Source organism: Carcharodon carcharias, chromosome 22 (assembly GCF_017639515.1).
Source record: "Carcharodon carcharias isolate sCarCar2 chromosome 22, sCarCar2.pri, whole genome shotgun sequence".
Lineage (NCBI taxonomy): Eukaryota > Metazoa > Chordata > Chondrichthyes > Lamniformes > Lamnidae > Carcharodon > Carcharodon carcharias.
Genome location: NC_054488.1, coordinates 40077391 through 40091490, shown reverse-complemented (window position 1 = coordinate 40091490; position 14100 = coordinate 40077391). Strand labels below are relative to the sequence as shown.

Genomic DNA, 14100 nt, shown 5'->3' with positions numbered 1-14100 from the left:
CCATCCACAAATATTCACTCCCTCCACCACTGACGCATAGTGTGTACCATCTACAAGATGCACTGCATCCTTAGACAGCACCTTCCAAACTCATGACCTCTACCATCTAGAAGGACAAGGGCAGCAGACACATGGGAACACCACTACCTTGAATTTCCCCTCCAAGCCACTCACCATCCTGATTTGGAACTATATTACTGTTCCTTCACTGTAGCTGGGTCAAAATCCTGGAACTCCCTCCCTAACACTGCTGTGAGTGTACCTACACCAGAGGGACTGCAGAAGTTCAAGAAGGCAGCTCACCATCACCTTCTCAAGGGTAATTAGAGATGGGCAATAAATGCTGGCCTAGCCAGTGACACCCACATCCCATAAATGAATAAATAAATTTTAAAATCCTATTATGCTTTTCTAAGTGCATTGTTAAGACTTCCTTAATATTAGATTCCAGCACTTTCCCAATAACTGATGTCAGGCTAACTGGCCTGTAGTTCCCTGTTTCCTCTCTCCCTCCTTTGTGGAATAGAGATTTTATATTTGCTAACTTTCAATCGGCAGCGACTGTTCCTGAATCTAGGGAACTTTGAAAAAGCATAGCCAGTGCAGCCATTCTCTCTACAGCTATCTCTTTTGAGAACTTGAGGAGGTAAGCCATCAAATCAGATTTGTCAGATTTTAGACCCCTGAGTTTTTCCTTTCTCTTCTCTGCTCTAGTTCTGGTATGTACCTTCTGTCTTCTACTGTGAAGACAGACACAAAATATTTGCCATTTCCTTATTCCCCATGATAATCTCTCCTGTCTCTGCTTCTAAGAGATTTTATTCTCAATGGCATGTATTTTTGTTAAACATGTTAAATCGTTTTTTTTTAAATGTTTCCTACCGTTTATTCCCTCCATACCTTTCAGCCTACAGTAATTCCTCCCTTAATTTTGTAATTGCATTCCTGAAAAGTCCAACTTTAAATGAAACATTGAGTGAATCAGATTTTACCATTACAACCAATGTAAACTGTAGTTAGGTACTGTAGTACCATTCTCGTCATAGAAATTATTAAAAAATTACACCCTGTAATTTGAAATACTGTTCATTCCTAAATTCCTATATTAATAGATGAAATATTTTATAAAAAATTATTTAAAAATATAAATGAAATATGCTGCCCCTTTCTAATCAACCTCCTGCTTGCCGACTCACTTGCTCACCAATCCTCCCTTTCACCACTTCCCTCTCCCACTCCCTCTTGCTTGCCACTTCCTCCTCTCAAACACGCGTTGTGTGCAAGGGCATTATTGTTAAACTCTCCATCCGGGGGGGGGGGGGCGGTGTCATGAAAAGTAGTTCAGAGGGGAAAGAAACTGAGATGGAATTAGAAGTTAAAACACAAGTAAACATGAGTCTGGAAGGTAGAGGAAATTTAGGCTAGATAAGAAAAGAGTGAGTTCAGTAAGGCTAAATGGAATATATTTTAATGCAAGGAGCCTGAGGAATAAGACAGACAAGCTGATGACAGATAGGCACGTGGGAGGGTGATATCATAGCTATGACCAAGACTTGGCTAAAAGGGCAGGATTGGCAGCTCAACATTTCTGGTTATAGGGTAATCAGGCGAGAAGTGGGGGGTGGGGTGCTGCAATATTGATCAAGGAATCAATTATAGCAGTGAGGAGGGATGATATCTAGGAAGGATCATCATCAAATGAGGCCATATGAGTAGAAGTAAAAAGCACAAAAGGGGCAAACACACTGTTGGGGGAGTACTATAGGCCCCCAAACAGTCAGGGAGAGATAGAGGATCAAATATGTAATCAAATTTCAGAGAAGTGTAATAGTAAGGCAGTAATAGTGGGGGATTTTAACTAATCAAATATTAACTGGGATAGTTTTAGTGTGCAAGGTAGGGGGAGAGCAAAATTCTTAAGTTGCATCCAGGAGAACTTTTCTAGCCAGTACATAGAATGACCAGCAAGGGAGGAGGCAGTTCCAGATCTAATATTCGGAAATGAGCCCAGGCAGGTGGAAGGCGTATCAGTAGGGGAGCATTTTGGAGATAGTGACCATCATTCAGTTAGATTTAGGACAGTTATGGAAAAGAATAAAGTTGGGCTGGGACTAAAAGTTCTAAACTGGAGAAACGCTAATTTTACTAAGAGGAGATGCAATTTGGGCCAAGTGGACTGGGAGCAGCTACTTGCAGATAAAACTGTCAGAGCAGTGGGAGGCATTCAAGGAGGAAATAGTGAGAGTGCAGGGCAAATATGTTCTCTTAAACACAAAGGGGGGAACCAAGTCCAGAGAACCCTGAATGTCAAGGGTCACAAAGGTTAGGATTAAGAAAAGAAGATTATGGCAGATACCGATGGCTCAATACGGCAAAGTCACTAGAGGGGTGTAAAAAGTGCAGAGGGGAACTTAAAAAGGAAATTAGGAAAGCTAAGAGAGTGCAGGAGAAAGCATTGGTGGGCAGAATAAAGGAAAACCCAAAGGGGTTTTTTAAATATATAAAGGGCAAGAGAATAACTAGGGAAAGAGTAAGGCCAACCAGGGACCACAGAGGTAATCTGTGTGTGGAAATAGAAGACGTGGGTACAGTCCTCAATGAATACCTTGCATTGGTCTTCACAATGGAAAAGGGTGAAGCAGGTATAGGCATCAGGGTGGTGGACTGTGAAATATTAGAGGAAATTAACATAGAGAGAGAGGAGGTACTAGCAGATTTAGCGGCCTTAAAAGTGGACAAATCCACAGGCCCGGATGAGATGTGTCCCAGGCTGTTGATGGAGGCAAGAGAAAAGATATCAGGGGCCCTGGCAGTAATTTTCAAATCCTTCCTGTCCACAGGTGAGGTGCCAGAGGACTGGAGGACTGCTAACATTATCCCGTTATTAAAAAAGGGAGGAAAGGATAGACCAGGAAATTACAGGCCAATCAGAGTAACCTCGGTGGTGGGGAATTTACTAGAAAGAATTCTGAGGACCAGAATATACCTGCACTTGGAGAGACACAGATTAATTAGCGTTAGTTAGCATGGATTTGTTAACTGAAGGCTGTGTTTGACAAATTTGATCAGATTTTTTGAGGAAGTAACCAGGAATGTTGATGAGGGTAATGCATTTGATGTGGTCTATGTGGACTTAAACAAGGCTTTTGATGAGGTCTCTCATGGCAGACTGGTTAAGAAAGTAAGAGCCCATGGGATCCAAGGCAAAGTGGCACGTTGGATCCAAAATTGGCTGAGTGGCAGGAAGCCAAGGGTAATGGTAGAGGGATGTTTCTGTGACTGGAAGTCTGCTTCCAGTGGGGTTCCACAGGACTCGATGCTGGGGCTCTTGCTGTTTGTGGTGTACGTAAATGATATGGACTTAAATGTAGAGAGTATGATCAAGAAGTTCGCGAATGACATGAAAATTGGTAGGGTAATAAATAGTGAGGAAGATAGCCAGAAACTGCAGGAACTTATCAATGGACTGGTCGGGATGGCAGAGCAGTGGCAAATGGAATTCGACCTGGAAAAGTGTCAGGTAATGCACTTGGGGAGGGCTAACAAGGTAAGGGATTACGCTATAAATGGTAGGGCCCTGGAAAGTGCTGAAGATCAGGGGTACCTTGGTGTGCATACCCACAGATCCTTGAAAGTAGCCGGGCAGGTAGGTGAGGTGGTTAAGAAGGCAGATGCCTTTATTAGCCAAGACATAGAATACAAGAGCAGGGAGATTATGCTGGAACAGTATAAAGCGCTGGTTAGGCCACAACTGGAGTACTGCGTGCAGTTCTTGTCACCACATTATAGGGAGGATATGATTGCACTGGAGAGGGTGCAGAGGAGATTTACCAGGATTCTGCCTGGGATGGAGGGTCTGAGCTATGAGGGAAGATTGGATAGGCTGGGGCTGTTTTCCTTGGAGCAGCGAAGGTTGAGAGGGCACACGATAGAGGTGTATAAGATTATGAGGGGCATAGAAAGGCACTTTTCCCGTTAGTAGAGGAGGCAATAACCAGGGGGCATAGATTTAAGGTAAGAGGTAGAAGGTTAAGAGGAGAGTTGAGGAGAAATTTTTTCAGAGGGTGGTGGGAGCCTGGAACTCACTGCCTGAAATGGTGGGTGAGTCAGAAACTCTTGTAACATTTAAGAAGTATTTAGATATTCACTTGTGTTGCCATAGCTTCCAGGGCTAGGGGCCAAGTGCTGGAAAATGGAATTAGTGTAGTCAGATCTTTGTTGATCGGCGTGGACATGATGGGCCGAACGGCCTCTTCTGTGCTGTAAATGTCTATGAGTCTATAAGTTTATAAATCTCCCTTCACCTGATACCTCCACCCCCTCTGTTAGGTTAAGGCCATTTTTCCCTATTCTGGCCATATTTGCTGGTGGATTGACGTGTCAATTTTTCAATTTGTAGAATTATGAAGTGAATGAATGCTGTAATCATTATTCATGTTGATCATCAATGGAAAAGTATTTTTTGAAAGACTAATCTGCATTGCAAATACTTCAGCTGCAGTAACCTCACTAAAGCTAACCACATATCATTTTTGTTTGAAACAGCTGTTCATCTTGGCATTGCCAACAAAAGTATGTTTTTTCTATTCGAGGCAAGTTTATCCAAAGTAAACTGGAGAGTGAGTAGAACATTTTGATCGAAGTCTTCCAGAAGAAGTGTACAATGAAGTTTTATATATATATATATATATATATGGGTAGATTATTTATAAACTTTTCCTGTCTCGATTTACAGTAGTTTAGCTTTTGCTATAAGTGCATAATCTCTCTCTCAAACAGCTGCAAGTATTGGGTTAGTAACAAGCCTGACAACATAACAGGAAACAGCAATGAAAACTCCCCACAAACCTTCAGTTCACTGGTAAGTACCACATTACTCATTTCATCTGCTCTGAGTGTAAACTCATGTTCTCGACACCTCAACTCAGCATCAAACTCTGCCAACATTTCCTGAAAGAAAACAAATGTATAAATTAATACTGAGGTGCCATATTAGCTTTAATTAAAAGCATTTTTAAAAAGTGCAAAACACTTCTCATCTTTACTTTTTATTGAATGTTCTCTAAGTATTTCAAAACATGCGTTCCTATCCCATGTGCAATAACAATAAGGAAGAGTTGCATTTATGTAGCGCTTTTCACAGTTACCAGACATCTCAAAGCACCTTACAGCCAATTTGGTACTTTTGAAGTGTGGTCACTGTTGTAATGTAGGAAACGCTGCAGCCAAGTTACACACAGCAATCTCCCATAAACAGCAATGCAATTATGACCAAATTCTCTATTTTTTTGTGATGTTGTTTAGCAGATTGAGCTTCATAGAGCTTCAGCACAAAAATCAAGGCTAACACCCTGGTGTAGTACTGAGGGAGTATTGCACTGTGGGATGCTGCTGTTATAATACCTTTACAATATTCCATATTACAATATTCCATGTGTAACAATTCATATTGTATTAATCTTAAATTGAATTGTAATCAACAATACCCTGCTAACACTGGAAAGTCTGGAGTGTATTTGATCTGACGTCTGCAATGTAAAATTAGCAGGGTATACTGTACACAATATTTGAGCGACTTTGAGCACACTGAGTGGCTGGTTTCCTTTTTCTCTTTTTGGCCGGCACAGACATGATAGGCTCAATGGTCTCTTTCTGCACCATCATTTTTCTATGCTTCTATGCTTCAGACATCTCAAAGCACCTTACAGCCAATTTGGTACTTTTGAAGTGTGGTCACTGTTGTACATGTTCTTTCTGTCTGCAAAGAACAGGGCCCTGTGTATTAATATATGTAGCTCCCAGTACACACGAATGCATCACACTGCAAGCCTGACAGACAATCTTAAATTGATTGTCAGCATAATTCTTAGCGCACTGAGGATTATTTAGCAAATGTTGTCCAATCATGAAATCACATCTAACGTTGGACTCTGTGTTTTGAGTAGGCCATACGCCCCAAAGACTGACAGATCATATCAAACAGCATGTCCCAGCCGCTGTTCGCAACGGACAAGGTACAGATCGTACCCAACCAGCCCGCACTCGCAAAACTCTCACTCTTTGTATTTATACTGCAAACACTTTGAACCCCAAGCAATGGTCCCACAAGCTAATCTTACAAAACCATAGTCGGCATCTATTATTTTTAGCTGTGTAAAAAAATCATTACTTCTGTCTTGGGAATCAAATCTGATAATTTATACATTGATGATATGGGTGTTGTAGAAGGTGGCTGATTGGTCACCCAACTAGTCCAACACTGAAATAGATATTTGATTTTTGTTACATGCTTTTCCAACAAGGAGTATCATGAGGCTGCATAGTATGATTTCCTTGTACTTCACTTCACCAGATTATCTAGGCTCTGAATGGCCACAATTATGTGAAATCAGCAGATACCGCATTGATCCCCAGAGCAAATCTACTAAAGTAAACAAGGGAACAGTGTAATGGGAAGCAGTGACAAATCTCCAACAAAGTGCATTTTAGACTTCAAGGAAATTATTTGAGTGTTAATTGATAACTTTAAGAAGAAATAATTTGGCTCATCTGAGGCTGCATTTACACTACAACTGCAGCCTTTGTGCAAAGCAAAACTTTTTCCCATTGACGTGGCAGTTATAGCGCAAATAGATGGAAATCCAGAGTCTGGAGCAAAGCAATGAGAGACTACCTGGAGGAGGGAGCATGACCCTGCTTCATTTCGTGACACCCAATATACACTCAACACATTTAACATTGGTGCAAAGATGAAACTACTATGTACTAGTGCTAAATTTCCAATGTTACTACATCCTGACAAACAGACATTTCAAACAGCAATGTGACCCAACAAGCCATGCAGTCCTGCTACATTCCCCCAAGTTCATTTCCTAGTCTGAGCTGCATTTATTGATCCATAATGGATAGAGTGGGGAAATGAGACTTACTGGGTTATTCTATAGAAAGCTGGCGTGGACTTAATAGCCTCCTTCTGTGTCATAATGACTCTACGATTTTTAAGTTCTCAAAGAACTGCAATTGATTTTATCACAAAACATGTATTTATTCATTAACTATTTTATTTGTATAATGACATTATGCAGTACAATTTGAATAGCTCGGTAAAAAGGTGACTATTGTCAAGGAAGAAATGGTCTATTTGGATCAAAATTTCAGTAGACTAACCTAGAGCTTCCTCTGATGGTTCAGCATTTTGGCCAGTTCATTGCAATGCAGACGAGAAAAGTCCCAGTTTGCTGATGGTAAGTTACCCAAAATCAGCTGTGCGTTGGTAAATATGTTACCACTGGCTTCTGTGCCTTTGGGTTAAAGCAATGAAAAATTTGCTAGGGTTTGGTCTCCTGACTGTTATTCACAAACCCCTCCTGGAAAGGCATGTGTCTGGACATTGGATTAGAACAAATCAGGCTTGGCTGTGATAGCCCTGTGGTAAAACAGCCTTCTGAAGGCTCACATATAATGCTTGCTTAAATGAGGCACCAAACAATCCATACCCTTGGAAGAAGTTCATGCCCTCAGAAGAGGGATGAAAATAGAAAAAGATCATAGCATTTGTACTTTAATCCTTTTAATTACTTATGCAAATGAGCCTAATTTTTTAAAAGAAAAGCACAGAAAAGAAAGCAAGGGAATACTCAATAAATGGAGAGTTATTGAGAGGGGATGAGGAAGTGAGACACCTTGGAGTGTATGTCCACAGGTCCTTGAAGGTGGCAGGACAGGTGGACAAGGTGGTCAAGAAAGCATATGGAATGCTTTCCTATATTGGGCAAGATATTGAATACAAAGGCAGGGATGTAATGATGGAACTGTATAAAACACTGGTTAGGCCACAGCTGAAATTTTGTGTACAGTTCTCATCATCATATTGGAGGAAGGACATAATTGCTCTGGAGATAGTGCAGAGAAGATTTACAAGAATGTTGCCAGGGCTTGAAAATTGCAGCTATAAAGGAGAGATTGGACAGGCTAGGGTTGTTTTCCTTAGAACAGGAGAGGCTAATGGGTGACCTGATTGAGGTGTACAAAATTATAAGGGGCCTAGATAGGGTAGACAGAATACTTGTTTCCCCTAGCTGAGGGGTCAATTACCAGGGGGCATAGATTTAAGGTGATTGGTAGAAGGATTAGAGGGAATATGAGGAAAAACTTTTTCACCCAGAGGGTGAAGGGCATCTGGAATTCACTGCCTAAATTTGTGGTTGAGGCTGAAACACTCAACTCATTTAAAAGGCACCTGGATCTGCATCTGAAGTGCTGTTACCTGCAAGGCTACAGACCAGGTGCTGGAAAGTGGGATTAATATGAGCAACTCTTTTCGGCTAGCGCAGACACGATGGGCTGAATGGCTTCTTTATGCACCATAACTTTTCTATGGTTCTATGATTCTAGAATAAGAATCTGCAAAGATGCTACTGTGCAGAGCATGACTGCAATGTGATGAGCAAAAAAGTTTACAAACTAAAATATTTAGCTTTTGTTCATGAATTTGAAATGGAAATCTATTAGAACCATATTTGGATCAAATGTACAAATGATGAAAAAAAATCAAGTTCTTTTAAAAAAATTATATTGTCCTTTTAGGCACTTATCTCAGTTACAAATGTTCTGATGAAATTTATTAAAAGTTCATGTATTGTAAATCAGTTGACCCAACATTTCCTAAAAGTGCAGAGTTGCCCATATATTTTTTGTTAAGTTTTGTGTGAAAGGAGTACTATTGCCTGTTGCTACAGATACTTTTGGGTTTTATTTAGCTCTGGACACTGCTACAGTTAGTCTTGTGGTGTCACTTTGGCTGTTCTTGTTTTTTTCTTACTTCTGAGATGTTTGTGCAAAATTTATAGAAGGTCCATTAACCTGGTGTCAGTTTTCTCATACTCATTTCAGCAGGTTGATTATATTTTCACCATTGCTTTTCTTTAAACATGATCAAACTTGCTGAGAATTACAACAAAGCTTCAGCAATAGTGTTTTAAGACTTCCTTGATAACTTAGTGTATGTTTCAAGTTTTCACCATGAAGCAGAGGGTGTGGGAACAAGAGTCCACACCACTTGAGTACTTTAATGTCCTGGGTGACCTTCAGTGATTAAAGGTAAAAATAGTATAAAGGTACGAGTGAATCATATGGGAAATCATGAGGATGTTGTCCCAATAAAGACCTGCATTGTTACAATGAACGTGTGTTTAAGGTAACAAGATGAATTTGAATGAGAAAGCAGCCCTACGGGGGTGTCTTTTTAAAAAAATTAAAAGGCCAGTCTGATCATAGCACCTGTTGCAATTATGAGTTGCCTGTCTTAACTTTAGTTCACATTTCATTCTTGTTAGCTTTTGTTTGTGCTATTTACTTGTTCAGAAGGCACAGAAATGCCAACTCTTTCATAAATCAAGAGATAAAGTCAAAAATAAAGAGATTTGGTATATAAATCATGAATTGCCTTTTTTTCCCTCAAACATAAACCAATATAGAGAAAGTAAACCCAGAAAAGATAGATACAAAATTTTCAAAAAGGAAAATATATCTCCTGTCAAATATTCACTAATGAGATCAGGTGCCCTCTAGTACCATACCACAGATATTTGTAAATCTAGATAGTACTTAACAAATTAAAATGCTCTAAAAGGAAATATTTTCAAATCCCTGGCTTTGGTGATCTGGAGGTTACACCGAACTGGAAAAACAGAAGTCAAAGGAGCTGGAAAACCTATGAATGCAAAATGCAGTTATTTGGACAAATAGTTTCTCCTGTAGAGGCTGGTTCTAAGTAATAAACTATTAGATATTTACACATTACTAAAGAATCTTGGAAAAATGCATACCATGGATCTTACAAGTTTTTCACTAACCTTCCATTGTAAAACATGAACAATTCAGAGAAAATGAATAAAACTTGTCTAAAGTTTATAATGTTTAAAAACACATGAGTACCTGATCACTAGCACAGCAGTGGTTCTCAATTTTTATTGGCTGCAGGACCCTCTTTCATTGGCTAGCTAAAAGGAAACAGAGTAGGCATAAATGGCTCATTTTCTGGTTGGCAGGATGTGACGAGTGGTTGCCTCAGGGATCAGTGCCAGGGCCTCAACTCTACAATTCATATAAATGATTTGGATGAAGGGACCAATGGTATGGTTGCTATAAATTTGCTGATGACACAAAGGTAGATAGGAAAGTAAGCTGTGAAGAAAACATAAGGAGGCTACTAAAAGATATAGATAGGTTAGATGAGTGGGCAAATATCTGGCAAATGGAGTATAATGTAGGAAAATGAGAGATTTTCCATTTTGGCAGAACAAATGAAAAAAAGAGGCATATTATCTAAATGGTGAGAGATTGCAGAGCTCTGAGGTGCAGAGGGATCTGAGTGTCCTAGTGCATGAATCGCAAAAGGCTAGTATGCATGTGCAAGTAAATAGCAAAGCTAATAGAATATTATTCTTTATTGAGAGGGGAATTGAATACAAGAGTATGGAGGTTATGCTTCAGTTATACAGGGCATTAGTGAGACCACATCTGGAGTACTGTGTACAGTATTGGTCTGCTTATTTAAGGAAAGATGTAAATGCATTTGAAGCAGTTCAGAGAAGGTTCAGTAGATTAATACCTGGAATAGGTGGGTTATCTTACGAGGAAAGGCTGGATGGGTCAGGCTTGTATCCGCTGGCGTTTAGAAGAGCAAGAAGCAACTTGATTGAAATGTATAAGATCCTGAGGGGTCTTGACAGGGTGAATGTGGGAAGGATATTTCCTCTTGTGGGAGAATCTAGAACTCAGGGTCACTGTTTCAAAATAAGGGGTAGCCCATTTAATTGAGGAAAAAAATTCTCTCAGAGGGTTGTGAGGCTTTGGAATTCTCTTCCTCAAAAAGGTGGTTGCTGCAGAATCCTTGAAAATCTATAAGGCAGAGGTAGATAGACTCTTGATAAGCAAGGGGGTGAAAGGTTATTGAGGGTAGGCAGGAATGAGGTTAAAATCAGATCAGCCATGATCTTATTGAATGGCAAAGCAGCATGAGGAGCCAAGTGGCCTACTCCTGCTCATATGTTCATTGAAATTATATTACATAATTATCCCAATAAAAGTGTTGCACATAAACAGTACTTCAGCAATACTTAGAAGAAAACTGGTATTTATTTAGAGCAGCAAATTGAGGACTATTTCACTGATGTAGACAACGATGAGACAGACCTGACAAACCACAACTTATATTTATATAGCTCCTTTCACATTTGAGAAACCAGAGGTACACAAGTGTAGCTCCACTATTATTCTATTCTAAGGGGAACTGTCTCAGGGCAAACAACGTCAAGGTGGTCAGTACAAACAATACAAGGACACGCTAAAATCAAGCCTTACAAAATTTCTGCACTGCAGACCAACTCTCTTGAGCAAACACTACAGCTGACCGGCCCATGTGGAGGCAAGCACTGAAATTTGGTTCAGGATGCTTTGAAGACCATCTGTGCCAAACTTGTAATGTGCCCAGAGGAAGGTGGGAACTGCAGCAGTTCTCCCAAACCCATCAACATGAATTGACGGTTGAAGAACTAATACTGGGAGAACAAGGCTGCAGAGCTTCAGGAAGCTGCCGACAAGCATGACCTGAAGGTTCTCCTTGAAGGTCTCCAATCTGTCTATGGTCCCAAAACTAACAGTACCACACCTGCAGACACCAATCAGTTCCTATCAAACAAGCATGGGATTCTCTCTCATTGGCCAAGAATCCACAGTGTGCGACGACACCTTTGAATCACTTCTATAGCATCACATTCTGGACAAGCTTGCCCTCGATCCATCTCAAGCCAAAGTCACTAAGGCCATAATGTAATTGTTTGTGGATAAAGTCTATGGGGGGAGCCGATGGCATTCCACCTGACATACTCCAAGTACAAAGGATCTCCCATGTTAATGAAACTCAGCACCTTCTCGAGGACAATTAGGATTGGGCAATAAAAATACTGGGCTCATCAGCAACGTCCACATCCCATGAAAGAATAAAAAAAAAAGTAAAACTGTCGTAATGGTTCCCATTCTGCTTGCCAGCTACTTTTTGGCCATGTTTTTGTATGCACCCGACATATGAGTACATATTCAGTTCAGGACAGTCTGCAACCTTTTCAATCTTCAAAGGCTCAAAGTTCATACAAAGATCACAGCACAGCTACTAAGTGAACTCTTGTTTGCTGACTACTGTGCTCTCAGAGCACACACTCCGGAGGACATCCAGCTGCTTGTCAACCGCTTTGCTCAAGCCTCAGAATACTTCAATCTTACAATAAGTCTAAAAAATACAGATTTTATACCAACCTGCCTCTGGACATGAACTCCAAAAACGCACAGTCGCTATCAACAAGACGCCCCTCAACTCAGTTCAGAAGTTCTATTAACTTGTGAGTACTCTCTCCAACAATGCCATGTTGGATGATGAAATTGACTATCACCTGGCAAAATCCAGCTCAGCATTCAGCAGGCTTACTTACAGACTTTAGAGAGAAAATGGAGTTTGTCTCAAAATACAGATGAAAGTCTACCAAGCAATGGTTCTCGCATCACCTCACTTTGGCATGAGGTATGGACAATCCACTGGCATCACAAAACAACTAGACGCATTCCTCCTTTGTTACCCAAAACCTATCTGCAACATCAAGTGGCAGGACAGAATCCCATACACAAATTTTCTTACAAGGTGCCACATACCTGGCACTGAAAGCAAGTCATTAGAGTTCAGCATCACTGGGTTGCATGGAGGATTCCCGCATACCAAAGATGGTATTCTATAGCAGCTGAGCACAGGAACCTGCATAGGATGCCCCTAACTCAGAAAGCCAATCTCAGACACTCCAAGTTGGACTCAACTACATGGGAAAAAACAACTCTAGACAGATCCAAATGGAGAAGTCTCTGTCATCAAGCAATCTCAACGTTTGAAGAGAACAGTCAGATCTCAAAAGGACAAGCAAGTACACTGCAAAGTCAATGCCTTCACCTGCCTCTCCCATCAGAGACTTCATACATAATCACAGAATCACAGTGCAGAAGAGGCCCTTTGGCCCATCGAGTCCGTACCGACATGTGAGAAACACCTGACCTACCTACCAAATCCCATTTTCCAGCACTTGGCCCATAGCCTTGAATGTTATGACATGCAAAGTGCTCATCCAGGTACTTTTTAAAGGATGTGAAGCAACCCGCCTCCACCACCCTCCTGGGCAGCGCATTCCAGACCATCACCACCCTCTGGGTAAAAAAAGTTTTTCCTCACCTCCTCCCTAAACCTCCTGCTTCTTACCTTGAACTTATGCTCCCTTGTGACTGACCCTTCAACTAAGGGGAACAGCTGCTCCCTATCCACACTGTCCATGCCCCTCAACCTTGTTCACCTCGATCAGATCACCCCTCAGTCTTCTCTGCTCCAATGAAAACAAACCAAGTCTATCCAACCTCTCTTCATAACTTAAATGTTTCATCCCAGGCAACATCCTGGTGAATCTCCTCTGCACCCCCTCCAGTGCTATCACATCCCTCCTATAATGTGGCGACCAGAACTGCACACAGTATTCCAGCTCTGGCCTCACCAAGGTTCTATACAACTCCAACATGACCTCCCTACTTTTGTAATCTATGCCTCAATTGATAAAGGCAAGTATCCCATATGCCTTTTTCACCACCCCACTAACATGCCCCTCTGCCTTCAGAGATTTATGGACACACAAGCCAAGGTCCCTTTGTTCCTCAGAACTTCCTAGTGCCATGCCGTTCATTGAATACTTCCTTGTCAAATTACTCCTTCCAAAGTGTATCACCTCACACTTTTCAGGGTTAAATTCCATCTGTCACTTATCTGACCATTTGACCATCCTGTCTATATCTTCCTGTCGCCCAAGACACTCAACCTCACTGTTAACCACCCAGCCAATCTTTGTGTCATCCGCAAACTTACTAATCCTACCCCCCACATAGTCATCTATTTCATTTATAAAAATGACAAATAATAGGGGACCAAGCACAGATTCCTGTGGTACGCCACTGGACACTGGCTTCCAGTCACTAAAGCATCCTTCTGTCATTACCCTCTGCCTCCTACAACTAAGC

At 41.0% G+C, this 14100-nt stretch overlaps 1 protein-coding gene across 5 annotated transcripts in view; it reads right to left on the bottom strand.

Moving 5' to 3' along the window:
* ccdc57 (coiled-coil domain containing 57) overlaps positions 1 to 14100 on the bottom strand; it is a 179441-nt gene that overhangs the window by 129953 nt on the left and 35388 nt on the right. For all 5 annotated transcript variants that reach the window (XR_005946643.1, XR_005946644.1, XM_041217393.1 and 2 more), the window contains exon 4: positions 4849 to 4950. Coding sequence is in view for 3 of the 5 variants with exons in the window: in XM_041217393.1 (XP_041073327.1) it covers positions 4849 to 4950 (102 nt within the window). In the remaining 2 variants the exon portion in view is untranslated. The remainder of the gene's footprint in view (positions 1 to 4848; positions 4951 to 14100) is intronic.